Source organism: Hylobates moloch, unplaced genomic scaffold (assembly GCF_009828535.3).
Source record: "Hylobates moloch isolate HMO894 unplaced genomic scaffold, HMol_V3 SCAFFOLD_5, whole genome shotgun sequence".
In the NCBI taxonomy this organism is placed as follows: Eukaryota; Metazoa; Chordata; class Mammalia; order Primates; family Hylobatidae; genus Hylobates; species Hylobates moloch.
The window spans coordinates 91,662,864-91,677,302 of record NW_026652280.1 but is presented as its reverse complement, the minus strand read 5'-3'; the positions used below and the strand labels follow the sequence as shown (position 1 = coordinate 91,677,302).

Below are 14,439 nucleotides of genomic sequence, written 5' to 3'. Positions count from 1 at the left end.
ACACAGTTGCTGCTTCCAAGCTGGGAATGCAGTGTCCCTGGGCCTCTGTCCCTTCCAGCCTTGTTTTCTGCCTGCTGGTCTTCTCTTTGGGATCTCTGTCTCTCTCTCTCTCTCTCCTTCTCTCATTCTCTGTGCTAACAGTCCTTACAGACTCTCTTCAGGGGACTTCTCCCCCTCCTGACTCTGAAGTCCTCCTGTCTCTCCACTTTCCTACCCCTGCTTCCTTAGGTTCACGCTGACATCAGCAAGGTGGCCCCAGGACACCCTCTCCAGGGCTCCCTTCTCGTCTCTCCCAAAACACTCACAGTCCCTCAGAGCCAGACCCTCCCCCGTCAAAGACAAGCCATGCTGTCTTCAGGTCCTCTTCCTCCCACCCGTGGACAGGCCCCAGCCCGGCTGGTTCGGGCCATCTTCTTCCCCGGGACCCCCATCCTCCACCCACAGGAGCGGCCACTATCCTGAATCTCTCAGCACGCCAACGCCAGCGGGGTCCGAGCCAGGAAGGCTGGAGAAGTCTCTTGGTAGGAAAGATGGCTGGCCCTCCTCTTCCTCTCCAGGCTCCTAGGGGTCGTGAGTAGAGGGATGTGGACAGAGGGGACAAGTGGCCCAGACTTTGTCTGGGGCTAACAGTGTGGTCCCAGAGAACAGGCACCACGTGGGAGGGGTGTACATGTCGGAGTGGCTTCGTGAAGGCCAGGGCCAGGGCCTGGGCAGGACGTGCCCCCCGGAGGAGAGCCCCTTTCTCCCTGCTTGGCCAGGAAGGGCTATCTGACCAGGTGGGGTTTTAAGCCCCTGGCCGTGGGTCTGGTTCATAGCAGGAGCTCAAGGGATATTTGTTGGATAAATGAAAGGATCAGTGGATGAGCAAGTGGACTGACTAAGGCTTAGAGAAAGGAGGACGTGGCCTGGGCTTTTCAAAGCACAGAGGACGCCTTCCTGGTCCAGATTCAAGAGGGAGCGAGGGCCTCCTTCCTCCCTCCACGCCAATCGTTCCTGGCCCCTTCCAGAATCATCTGGAAGCTAATCCTTTAGAAAACAAATATTTCAGACATCTCAACAACACAGGCCCTCCAAGTGGGAGCCTGAGCAGATGGGCTGGGGCCTGGAAACTATCCCACACCCCCAGACGCTGGAGCCCACCACACCGCCCCAGCAACGTCCGCGGGGGACGCAGACCTCAGCCAGGAAAGTGTCAGAGCCGCCGGCCACCTGCCTGGGCCCCCGCTCCTGGGCCCTGTCCATTCCCCTTGGCAGCTTGAGCCATGGACAGGACATTCCTGAAGGCTGAGGCTGCACATTGGGGGGTTTGGGGGTGGAAAGGCCGGGGCAAGGTCCACAGTCACCCGCGGCTGGGCTGTGCGGCTGCCTCTCCTGCCTCCCTCCCTCCCCACGTGCACCTTCCCGCGTGGGGCTGGCCAGGAAATGGGGCATTTGTCTCTGTGGCCCTTCCTGCTGTCTGTGCCAGGCTGCTCATCTGGTCTTTACCACGAGGTCCCTTTCTGCCCAGTGTCCACTGCACATGGTTCAGGCTGGCCACCAAGGCTGCCCTCAGAGTCCCAGGGACTGCGTCAACATGGCCCCCTGCGGTGGGGCTGCCTCCTGCTCACCAGGCTCTGGGGAGTGGCTGCACTTGGCACCCAACTGCTCCCAGTGGAACCCTTTTTCCCACCCAGCCCAGAAGCTCCCTGAGCATGGAGACTGTCTTCTTTGGACCTCTTCTGTCCCCAGCAGCAGAGCTGGGCCCTGTCCCAGAACTTGGAGCCCAGCCTATAGGGGCACCCAGTGATGGGCCGAGAGCATTCATAAGCCCCTAGTGGGGCCAGCCCTGCCTGAAAAGGCCATCATCATGGTGACAGGAGCAGGGCTGGCAGAGAGACGAGGACAAGGGCTTGGAGGTGGGAGGTGGGTGCTGCTGCCAGGGCCAGTGACGGCCAGTGAGGACTGCTTTCTCTGCACATGTCCTCCGGCCCTGTGCATGGAGCCTGGCCCACTCACTGGGAGCAGAAGTGATTGCATTGTTCTCAGGTCTGGTCTATAACAGTCTCCAGAAGGATCCTCTGTGTTCTCTTTCTTCTATCCCCAGCAGCTTCAGGAGTGCAGAGCCACAAGGCTGCAGGAGCCTGGGTCCCCAGTCGCCTGGAGGAGACCCTGCCCGCACCATACTTGGACCACCCTCCTGGAATGGTGACTGTGCATAGATGCATGCATGCCAGCTGCATCCCGGCATCTTGGGGCAAGTACAGTGAGGGAGGACCACACGGGGGGCAGGAGGGAAGGGGGCACCTCTCCACATAGGAGCGCCTGCCCTGTCCTAACACACGCGCTGCCTCGGGGACAAATCATTTCCTCACTCCCTTCCCCAGTGTCTCTGTCCATAAATAGGGGTGGGAGCAGAGCCACATTTAAGTGCTTTCCAATGCTTCATGCTGCCGGCACACATGGCGTGCATTCAGATTAAACTCAGGGAGACTTCTCCTCCATGTAGATGGGGTGTGGCAGGTGCAGGCTGGTAGAGGGAGGGTGGCTGTGGGAGGAAGGTCCCGGCCTGTGTGACCCTGTTGGTCTGGCAGAGGGAGGGTGGCTGTGGGGAGGACCCTGAGGGTGGAAGATCCCAGCCTTTGTGGCCCTGCTGGTCTGGGGAGGAGCTCGTTCACAGGCAGAGGCTGCGTCCCTACTTTGGACCATGGACCTTGACCCGGACCGGCTGGCAGGACCCTCCCCATGGGGGGATGCGAGAGGGGGTGAAGGAAGTGGTTAAGGCAGCCCTGGGGAGGGGGCTCACGGTGTGTGGAGCCAACAGTCTCCGTCTTGACGAACGTGCAGGCCCTGTCCTTTCCCTCACCCCTCAGGGTACATATTTCCAGAAAGAAATCACTTCCAATTCCAAGGGCTCCATGGAGGCGGATTTTTCCATCTGGGCTTTTCTGATGAGCTTTCTTGGAGGAAACTTCTGCTTTAACTCACTTCCCTCCTCTGTGCCTCATGCGGGGACAATTAGGGGAGGCAGGGAGACCTGAAGCCCGGAGCCGGCCGCCGGGAACCCATCCGTCCGCGCACGCTCGGAAACCTGGAGGCAGCTCCCCAGTTCCTGTCTCTTCCCCAGGCGGGTCCCCACCTGGCCTGTGGCGTGACTGTGAGTCAGGGGTCTGGATCCCCCGAGGCCAGCAGGATCCGGGTGGATGGGCCACGTCTCTGCACGTGCAGCCTCTCCTGGGTCCCCTCTCACATCCGGCTCTGGCCGGGCCATTTCCCACGCCGTGGCTTCCAACTGCTCAGCCCGACTGCACCTGCACCATCCCTGGCTAAGGGGAGGCCGCCTCTGCCTTCCCAGCGAGGCCCCTGGGCCCCCTGTGCCTTTCTGGACCTCACTCTTGGGGGCCACCCGTGCCCTCACCCACAGCCTCCCTCCGAGTCCTTGTGGCCTCGTACACTTGGGCTCTGGGCTGCTGTTTCCAGGACCCGTGGGGTAGGCGGCCTGGCTGCCCAGAGCCATGCTCCCCGGACCCTTCTCCCCTCCCACCCTTCTTCCCAGCAACTTGCAGATGGTCGGTGTTCCCTTCGCCTGTGCCTGCCCGGCCTTCTCCTGGCCCCACGGCGAGGCTTCTGGGAGCACGGACTGCTAAGGGCTGCATCGTGTCTCTGCCCAGGCTAGGCACGGAAGTCCTGACCCCCACAACCTCAGAATGGGCCTGTCTGGAGTGGGTCTTTAAGGAGGTACCAAGTTAAGATGGAATCATTAGGATGACCCTGAGCCCATCCGACTGGTGTTTTTATAAGCGGAGATCAGAGCACAGACGCTGACAGGGCAACAGCCACGTGAGGACACAGGGAGATGGCGGCATCTGCAAGCCCAGGAAAAAGGCCTCAGGAGGAACCCGCCCCACGGCACCTTGACCTCGGACTCTCTCTCTCACGCTATGGTACTTTCTGACAGCAGTCCAAGAAGACTGAACTTGTCACCTCCCGCTCTGTTTCCCACCACCTCTGGCCCGCCTGCCCTGTTTCCCCCAGCCTCCCACCCCTCCTTGTCAGCCAGTTGAAAATGCCCCTTTTCCCAGGACTGGCCACTCCGTGGGCACCCCTGACCTCCAAAGGGGGTCCCACTGAGCCTCGCTTTGGGGGTAATCAAGATTGCCCCCCGGCCTCTCAGGCCCCTCCCTGCTCTTGGGTGCTGGATGCCCTGGGAGCCCTTCACCAAGTCGCCTGCTGTGGCTCTAGCTGGGCGTGAACAGGTGCCGTCTCCAGAGCCCGAGGTCCTCAGAGGGGCCTGGCCCTCTGTCGTGGGAACAAGGACCCTAAGGCCCAGGAGGGGAGCAGCACACGGAGGACAGGCTGGGGACGTGGGCGTGAGCCCTGCCCGCTTTGTCCCCTGGGGAGCCTGGCCTGGGAAGCATTAGCTCTGCCAGAGTCTCCCTGATGGGGCTGGAAGCCCAGCCCTGCCTGGGAAGGCATCTGTGGGCTGATGGAGATGGGGTAGCCGGGGCCCTGGGCTTCCAGGATGCATGAGGCCTCTGCCCACACAGGGAGCCAGGTTCCTGTCCTGTGCACCTGGATGCTCTGGGAAGGACTTCCTTGGGGTCTGGCCACAAACTCCACTGACTCCAGCTGTGCAGCCCCACGGAAGGTGCTGCAGCACCCGCCCTGTGCAACACAGGCGCGGCTCTGGGGTCCTGCGTGGCAGGGGCTCTGGCATGGACCCATCCTCTCGAGGGCGTCTGGCATGGTGGGTGGCGGGCTGGGGAGAGGGCTGCTGCCCTCCTTCTGGGCCTCCCAGCCCTACAAGGGTGGCCTGGAAAGCGGGCAGTGCACCCTGGCCTGAGGGCCCGTGGGAGCCAGCCCTCTTTAGAAGGGCCCCCTCCATCCCTACCCATCAGCATCCATGGCCCTAGTACCAGGGGAGGAGGCCCAGGCCATGGGACCCCTGGACCAACCACCCCAGCCAGTTCTGGAGCCACCCCGGGCACCCAAAGAGTACATCCCCCTGTTCCCAGGAGCCCCACTTTAGGGCTGTTTGCTGGGCTGACTCCCTGGCCTGCAAGCCCCCAGGTTGCTCACTCAGCCTAAACCCCCACCCATGCCACTGACCGCCCCTGCTCTCTGTTACCCAAAGCCCTCAGCTCCCTGTGCCCTCTGGGACACGGGGCCTCCTCCCTACAAGGAAAGCTGGGTCCCAAGGGCGACCCTGGCCTCTCCATCCTGCCCCGCTGGCCACCCACCCCCTTGCTCTGTTTCTCTGTCCTGCAGGACTTCCTCTGGCTTTATTGTTTTAAGTTGGTGGTTGGGCCAACAGCCAGCTTCAATTACACTCCTCGCCTCCTCCTCCTCCTCCTCCTCCTCCTCCTCCTCCTCCTCCTTTGGCCCCTCCTCCACCTCTTCCAGCCCTTTTCTGCCCTAGGCCCAGGGGTGGGCCTTGGGCTAGAGCTGACTGTGGTGCCCAGGCAAAACAGCCCTAGGAAAATGATAACAGAAAATAATAAAAATTATTTTTCTCTCTCTCTGTCTCCTTCTCCTCCCCCACCTTCCCCTCCCACCATAAAACAAGGAATTTATTTTTCGCGTCGCGCTCTGGGTCGCAGGCAACCACTCCGGTTTTCCTGCTGCGCTGAGCAGGCTGGCGGAGTTCTTGGGTTGATTTTGGGGATGGGAGGTGGGGAGTTGGGGGGGCAGGGGAGCGTGTTTGTTTTCCATTGCTTTTGCAAAAAAAGGGGAGGGGAGAGAGGGCCTGTGCGGAGGCTGAAGCCACACTGGGGCCCTCTCACTCTCCCTGTCTGCAGAGAGCCAGGAAGAAGGATCAGAGGAGAGAGAGGGGCCGGGGATGGGGCCAGGGACAGAGCCACTCCCCCTCTGGTTCCCTTTTCCCTTTTGGGGCTGAGGTTAAACAGAGGGCAGCCGGGGCTGGCGACCTTTGCCCTCTGACATCTTTGAACTCAAAAGTCTTTGATGTTTTAACATGCCTCCCCAAACCGCAGCCAGGGCACCCTCTCTCAAAGCATCAGCGACTGCTGAGGGGTGGGCCTGGGCAATGCCCCTCCCGCAGGGCTGGGATCTCCAGGCTCAGGCGGGAGTGAGGCCCCCTAGAACTGCCCTTCGTCCAGCGAGGGGCCATCTCCCTCAGCTGGCCTGCAGTGGAAGCCCCCTCTTCCCCCTCTTCCCTCCCTGCTGCCCGCTGTCCCTGGGGCCCACACCTTGGTCCCCGAGCCCTGTCTGTAAGCCCCGCCTGTGCAGCCTTCCGGGGGCTGCCTCCTCTCTGGACCTTCAGGTGGGAGAGGCCTGGGCCGGGAGGGCACACCTGCCTTTCTCTCCTGCGGCTCCACAGGAGAGAGGGCTCCACTTCTGCCCATCCCAGAACCAGCCCTCAGGGCAGGCCTGCTGCCACTGTGGCGCTGGGTGTGCGGGATGCCTGTGGGCCGCTGGCTCCCCTCTGTGCTAATGCCACCCTCCAAAGCCATGGCTTCCTCTCGAGCCTTGGGTGTCCAGCAGCCTGACCAGCCAGACGCCTCCTCAGCCCCGCACCGAAGGAGGATGGAGGGGCCAGGCCAGCTCCTCTCCGTTGCCTGTGCTGGCCGACCCTCCGCTCCCACTGTGGGATGCGGGGGCAGCTCCTGCTCAGCAATCCACAGGCTCTGGATGGCGGGGCGGTCTGTCAAGGGGCCTGGGCGACAATGGAGACCCATCTCCCTCTGTTTCTGTGTCTCTGCCCTGGCCCTGGACCTTGCAGGGACCCCCATCTGCTCACTCAACCTCATCCCAGAAGCAGAGCTGGGCCAATGCCCACTGGGGACCCCCACAGTTACACAGAGTGCGTGGACCTCCAGGGCAGGTCCCCATGAGATGGGCACTCTGTTTCCATGCCAGGTGGGAGGAGGTGCCCTGGAGAAGTCAAGGGCCGAACCTGCGCCCAGACCCTCGTCCCCTACTCCACCTGCCCTGCACCCCCTCTTTCTCTCCAACTCTCCTTTTCTCTTCTGTTCTCCCCGTGCTCTCAACCCTGCCCCCTGCCCTGCATCCTCTTCCTGTCCACTCTGGTCAGGGTATCTCTGGGGGTCCTCCGGGCTTCCCCAGCCTCCCCTGCATGCGTGCTGGTGTGGGGTGGGTTCCAGGTCCCAACACGGCCCCGCCATGGCCAGAAGGCCCCGGGTAGGAGACGCCCCGGACGCCCTGAGCCAGGAGACAGGGCCAGGCTGTGGACCGGGTGGCGGGGCCCTGGTGGGTGGGCAGGGGGCTGGGGAGAGACCCAGGGACGCCAGCATGGCACCCGGCCCCTCCCCACCCAAGACTCCAGCCTTGGCCGGTTTCTGAGGGGCATTGTTATTAATATTATTATTGCAGCCGCTGCAAAAACACAGCTCTAAGCCCCTTGAGTGATTTATTTAGCGCACGGTCTAATTGATCAGGGCCAACTTTCCACGTGGTGGGGGAGGCAGCGCCTCGGCCTCCAGGAAGGAATCTTTGGTCTAGGAGGTCAGCTGCCTGCTGGGTGCCTCTGGGCAGACACTAAAGACTCGGCCACACCCACCCCCACCTGAGGCTCCCTTGTGAGGCAGCACCCACCCCAAGGGAGGCCCTGGTCTGTGGGGAGAGGCAGCCCCTGCCCCAACGAGACGGACCAGAGGCCGGGACAGCCACTGTACCTCTGAAGCTGGGCCTGCCGCCCCCGTGGCCCAAGGGCTGGTGCTGTGAATCTGGCTGGTGCTGTGAGTCTGGCTGGGGAGGGAAGATGCAGGGCCCTGGGCCTGGGGTGCCTGGACTCCAACTCCCAGGCCCATGCTGTGTATGTGAGGAGTCAGGACTCAGGATCTGTAAAGGCCCTGGAGGGACAGCCCTGGAGACCTGGTGACCTCTGTGCTGCCTGGAGTTTGGGGAGTATGGCCCACACCAGCAGCCCCCACCAAGTGACCCCTGATTCATCCCTTCTCCATGCTGTGCATTCAGTGATCTGGGCATTCTTGGACAGTGCCATGGCAGATGATTAGGCTTGGGCACCCCATTCCACCCAGTGCCTGTTTGCTGCCCCTGGGAGGGCAGTCCTCTCTCCTTGCCTCCTGGGTTACAAGGCAGTCTCCACTGAGAGCCGCTTCCCTTCCCTGCCCATACCCCCGTGCGGTCTAGGGGTGTCTTCTGCCCTCTTCTCCTGGACCAGGTGAAGCGCTGAGGAGGAAGGGGAGCCAGGCGGGGGCATGCGCATGGAGGGGGTGCCCTGGCTGCCGTGGGCCGGTGCATCCCTCCCTGGGCTCTGGCAGGGCCCCCCGCCCTCCAGCAGTGTTAGAGACATTCCCTTGCTCCCTCAGTGTGCTGGGGCACCTGCTTTGAGATAGCGCTAATTCGCAGGGGGCACCGAGCACAGACCCCCAGAAGCATGCTGGCTTGGCCTCCCCAGGTAACCGAAGTCCATACCAGGGGCCACAGCAGCCCCTGGGGTGTCTAGGCCTCAGCCAGCTGCCTGGGTGAAGCCCCTGCCTCCTGTGCTTCAGGAGAGGTTGCCCAGGAACCCCCAACCTCCACTCCCCTCATGGCCACCGGAATCCAAAGAAGCAAGAGAGGCCAGATAGGAGAGAAGTTTGGACTCCATTCTGGGGAGCCGGGGTGGGGGAGCACTGTGAAGGAGCCCCAGGGTGAGCCAAGGCCAGGGTCCTCACCAGGGTGTCTGGGCCAGGGCTGCCCTCCCATTCGAAGCTCTGAGGGTGGAGGGTGAGCCCCTGGCAGTTTTGCTGCCCCTGGTCCCAGACCTGCCTGCTCCAGCACCCCTCGCCTGGCAGACCAGGGCTCAAAGAGGGGAGGCTGCACCCGCCTCGGGCTGAGTAGGGGCACAGGATGCTGATTTCTGAGTAGGCAGCTGAGGCTGTTCCAAGCGTCAGAGGCTCCCAACAGGGCTGAAGAGAGGGGCTTGGAGGTGGGTTAGGCCCCCACTTGGATCTGGGGTGCAGGCTAGTGGGGGTGCAGAAGGCCTGAGGGGGGAGGGGCTGGTGTCACACACCTGAGAGAGGTGAGATGGGCAAGGAGGGGGAGGTGGGGGAGGAGAGGCACAGCGGCGTGGGGGCAGGCATCCGAGAAATGGCAGGCCTGGGCAGCGTGGAGCATTCATGTGCTGGGAAAGGAGCTTGGAAGAGGGGACCCATCAAGGACACAGCCCAGACTCACTGCCCCAGCCCCTCAACACCTCCCCCTTACCTCGGCTCCAGAAAACCCAAGCACATCGGGCTTTTTGGGGCTCCTGGTCATCCTGCACTGAGACCCCCAGAGGGACCCTGCCATCCCTCACCTCTGCTTTAGAAAACCCAAGCATAGCGGGCTCTTTGGGACCCTTGGTCATCCTGCACCCAGGCCTCCAGAGGGGCCCTTCCACAGTCCATCCCCTTTGCCCAGGTCTCCTCAGATCAGAGCCTACCAGGGTGGCGTGGCAAAGGGGCCTACATCGCGCCAGCCTCTCGCTGCTCTCCAGCGGGTGCAGCCAGGCTCTGGCCCCCACACGCTGGGGCATTGCTCCCCTCCCGTTTTATGAGGAATAAAAGGGGCTGTAAACCCTGCACGTGGACAAAGTGCACCCTATAAACGGCTCCTGGTAATAATGACATTTGCAGTGGTGCCCCTCAGCCAGGCATGTTCAGGGGGAGAGGGAGCCTGCCCTGGACACGCAGCATCTGGCCCCACCCCTGACAGAGGGGCAGGCACCACACACCACACACCACAGACACCGCAGGCACCACAGGCACCACAGGCACGACCCTCTGAAGGACCAGCGGAGGCTGCACCTGGGGACGCTGGGGGAGAGGCGAGAACAGGGGCACTCCAAGAAAAGGCCAGGCTCCCTCTGACCCCACGTCCTCACCCCCATAGACACACACCTTCTGGCACGTGGCACTTTGTTAGGGACGTCAGTGGCTTGTGTTGCCACCTTCTGAGGATAAGCAAGGCTGGGCGGTGGCTCTTTTGCAGTTTCCCTGCACGTAGCATATGCCCTTGAGCCCTGGGACTCAGTTTCCCCACCTGACTCTTGGGAGTCTCACAGAGCCTCTCAAAGATGACAGTGGGGCCAGGGGAAGCCTGCGGCCAAGCCAGTGCCCCTTCCCTTCCTCTCACAGTCCATAGGTGCAGATGGCCGTGGCCCTGTGCCACCCCCTACAAACCACCAAGCCAGAGCAGGGTGGGGGCGCCAGTCCCCCGGGCTGAGGGTGTGGGAGGTGGGAGTTGCAGGCTGGGTCATGAGCTGTGACCATCTCCTCTGCAAAGTCCCACAGGAAGCCTTGGGGATTAGACATGTTTCCCTTCCCTCGACATGCTCTGTCTTGCAGAAGCAGGCCTGGGAGGACACCTGTCACCTTTTAAGGTGAATTTCCTATTAAGATGCTTCTGTTCAGAGATTGCCCAATGGAATGTGCTTTCCTTAGTCCCATCCAGGGGAGCCAGCGGGCGCCACCTTGAGCAGTGACAGTGACAGGTAGTAGGGATCTGCCTGAGGCTGGAGGCCTCGTGGGAGACTTTCATGGAGCGCCTGGTCTCCTGTACCATCCGCAGAGGGGCAGAAGGCCCCTGGCATGTCAGATCTCTTGTCCTTGTTTAAACAAAATGGAATATTTTCCCCTTCATAAAACTCTTAGGAAGAATTGCCCATTTCTGTTTTTCAGGAACATCACCTTTCATAGAATGGCTCTGATCCCGAGTCATTCTGTAAAAATGGAATTTACAGACAGGTGCGGTGGCTCACGCCTGTAATCCCAGCATTCTGGGAAGCCAAGGCGGGTGGATCACCTGAGGTCGGGAGTTTGAGACCAGCCTGACCAACATAGAGAAACCCCGTCTATACTAAAAACACAAAAATTAGCTGGGCGTGGTGGCGCCTGCCTGTAATCTGAGCTAGCTGCTTGGGAGGCTGAGGCAAGAGAACCACTTGAACCCAGGAGGCGGAGGTTGCAGTGAGTGGAGATCGTACCATTGCATTCCAGCCTGGGCAACAAGAGCAAAACTCCATCTCAAAAAAAAAAAAAAGGGAATTAAAGGAATTTACTGCCAGTGCAGGGGTGTGCTGGGATGCATTAACATGGGCTCTCAGGGAGAAAACACATGCTTTGCTTTGGAGTGTATTCCTATGACCATGGTGTAAATATTCCTACCCAGGCTGATTATCGAGCAACCCGAAATGCTGAACTCAGCAGGGGAGAGGATTGGCCATTTCAAGGTGGGGGGTGAGCACCGGCTCCAGTGCCCCACAAGAGTGACTTTGACCATGGAAAGTTCTCAGTGGGACCTCAGGGTTCGCCACCTCTCCACGGGGTCCAGACCCTCCAAGCAGCAATTTGCATCTCTCACTGCCCTCTTCACTCCCATCCCCACCCCCAGGGCCCGACTGGCTCACTCCCTGCCTCCCCTCCCACCTGCTGCCTGTCCTGAGTGAGCCTCCTCCCTGGGCCCTCTGAGAGGGGAGCCGCCTGGTCGCATGAGTCCAAACAAGGACAGGGATCATGGTGGGGTTTGCATTCACACGCCCTCTTTGCTCCACTGAACTTCTGTGGAGCAGACCCCAGATCCTCAGGTGCAGGGCTGTGGTGGAGCTGGCGGGGCCACAGGTGGGGCTGGGCTCCCCATGAGTCTCCTGGGAGGGTGCAGGACTCTGCCCGCAGCCCGTCTTGCTGCAGTTACCATTGGCCCCCGTGTCCGGGGCACCCACGTCACACCCCTCATCTGCTCAGTCAGCCCGAGGCAGCTCCCAGCCTCAGGAAAGCCCAGAAGCAATTGGAAGAGTCCGGGGGCGGGAGGCTTGAGGACATCAGACAGACCTGGGGTGGCCGGGCAGTGCAGGCCTGCCTCAGCCTTCTTTGGCCTGGGCTTGAAGGCAGGCCCACGCCTGAGGGGTCTGGGGTGGTCTGGGGTCCTCTGCGGATGTCTGAGGTGGTCTGCAATGGTTCGAGGTGGCCAGAGGGGTCTGGGGGTGGTCTGCAGTGGTGTGGGGTGGCCTGGGGTGGTCTGGGGTGGTCCGCAGTGGTGTGGGGTGGCCTGAGGGGTTTGGGGTGGTCTGGGGTGGTTTGCAGTAGTCTGGGGTCAGCTGGGCCTTTGCCTGCTGTTTGGTGCCCAGTGCAGGCCCACAGGTTAATGGTCAGTCTGGTCAGCCTGCGTCCTATCGGGGCGTCAGATCTGGATGAAGAGCTGGAGTAGGGGGCTCAGCACTGCCATGGTGGCGGCTCTGAGCTGGGGGTGACTGGAGTGGGCCTGGGCCTCCCTGACGCTGGCGGTGCTCCAACTCAGCTCTGAGCCCCTCCTTCCTTCCTGCCGCCACCCCTACACCCGGCTCTCATCACCTCACACCTGGGCTCTTGCAGCAGCCTGGCCTCCCACCGGGCTCTGCACTCTGCACACAGTAGGCACCCTCTGCACACACCAGGCCCTTGACTTGGGAGTGGGCAGGGAGGTCCCCAGACAGCACCCTCATGATGACTCCACTGGTGAAGCTGGCCAGTGCCCACTCCTAGGGGAGATCATGCAGGCCTAGCAGCCTCTCCTCCTCTCCCCGTGGCGAGAGAGAATCTGGGAGAACGGGGCCTGGGGAGCAGTGGCTGGACAGCCCTGGAGAGCTCTTGGGTGCAAGCTGTGCCCCTGCTGAGCCCCGCCCTGCTGGGACTCAGCCGTGAGGCCCGTGGCTCTGAGGCTGGTGGGGACCATCCGGCTGTGCTAGATGAGTAGCTCCACTGTGGGGTAGGCGCTGGGAGGAGGGCAGGGAGGGGAGCTGAGGGCTCTGCTGGCAATGGGACCGCATCAGGCCCCTGGCTGCAGCAAGCTCCCCCAACAAAGGCGAAACAAGTGTGTCGGGCCCAGGGCTGAGCAGGATGGCGTCCGGACTCGGGTGGAGGCACTCCGCCAGGCATGTCCTCGAGAGCTGCTTGTAGGTGAATGCCCCTGTGCCACAGTTGTGAGTCAGGCCCTGGGCATAGGTAGCTCCCAGTTGAAAGGCCTGGCACGAGAAGCCAGACCCGCTGGTAGTGCAGGCCAGGCAACCGGAGGAAGTTTCTCAAACCCACAGGGCCCAGCAAAGCTTCCTCCAGTGATGGGAGCGTTCTGGGTCTTCCCAGTCCAGCTGGGAGCCCCAGCCACACACGGCTCTAGAGGCCCTGGAACGTGGTTGTTGCAGTTTTCATGATTGTAGTGTAAACAGCTGTGGTGGCTGGAGATGGCCACGCTGGATGGTGCGGAGCTGAGACAGGCCTTTGAAGCGGAGCGGGAGGCGTGGCCTGTGCAGCTGTCACTCTACTCTGTGGTTTAGGGTCACCAGGTAAAGTGCAGGATGGCAGCTCAATCTGAATTGCAGGTAAACTGTGACTGTTCTTAGTGTGAGTGTGTGCCGTGTAATATTTGGGACACTGTTGGAGACAAATACTGAAGAAGCCTCTGTTATTTATCTGAAATTCACGGCTTAACAGGTGCCCTGTATTTCCATCGGTGGATCTGGCTGCCCTGTTCATGCACCGGCAGCAGGACAGCCTGTGTCTGGATGAAGCCTGCGGTCGACGGTCGAGTGGTCAGTGGGAGGCTGCTGTTGGGCCTCTGGTGGTCTCGAGGACAAATGGAGTCTTGGCTGAGGACACAGAGGCTGTGGACTTGCCTGCTCTGGCTGCCCTCGGGCCCCCACACACCCTGGCTGCCCAGGAAACAAACTGGAGGCTGGAAACTGGCCCCTCTGAGCGTGGGCCACAGGCGAGGCTGCCTGCCGGGTCCTGCCCTCCCACAGGCCCTGTCTACTCCACCTGCCTTCCTTCCTGCCATCACTGAGCATGGGAGCATCCCGGGGGTCCGTGTCCAGGCAGCCAGCTGGTCCCAGGAGGGCACCCCAGCCCATGGAAGCTGCCTAGAAGTCCGGGCCCATCATGCTGCGCTGGCCCTGGGCCTTCTGAATGTCATGGCTCCTTCCTGGGCTGTGCTGGTGGGAAGAGGGGACCTTGGGGCATCAGCTCTGCAAGTGTCTAAATGGGGGACAATTTCCAGTGTTCCCCCATCTCCCCTGCTGATTCCGCGGGCCCTGGGGAGGGGATGCCCCTGCTGCCCACCCCTCCCTCCAGGGCAGAGTGAAGTGGCTCTCCCTGCACTGTCTGGGGCTCCCCTTGCCTCCAGTTTGTCTGAGGAGCTCTCAGGAGTGCTTGGAGGCTCCAGAAGAGGGAGATTCAGGGAAGCAGCAAACTCTAAACCTTTGTTTCTTCTGAACCTGGGCTTGTAAGGGCTGGGTGTCTGGAAGGGCAGTGAGGCCCTGTGTGCTTGGGCATTGTGTGTTTGTCTATGTGTGATGTGCATGGGTGTGTGCAGATGTGGGGAGATGGGGGTGTGTGTGTGGGTGTGGGGAGGTGGGTGTGTGTGTGGGGGGGGGAGGTGGGTGTGTGTAAAGGTGTGGGGAGGTGGGTGGGTGTGTGTGGGTGTGGGGAAGTGTGTGTGTATTGGAGGAGGCAGGTGGGTGTGTGGGTG

At 61.6% G+C, this 14,439-nt stretch overlaps 1 protein-coding gene across 1 annotated transcript in view; it reads left to right on the top strand.

Annotated features, from left to right (window-relative positions):
• Positions 1-2,198, top strand: part of MRPL23 (mitochondrial ribosomal protein L23) — a 63,413-nt gene extending 61,215 nt beyond the window's left edge. The window contains exon 6 of the mRNA XM_058439079.1: positions 2,084-2,198. Coding sequence (XP_058295062.1) covers positions 2,084-2,198 — 115 coding nt within the window. The remainder of the gene's footprint in view (positions 1-2,083) is intronic.
• Positions 2,199-14,439: the final 12,241 nt, after the last annotated feature.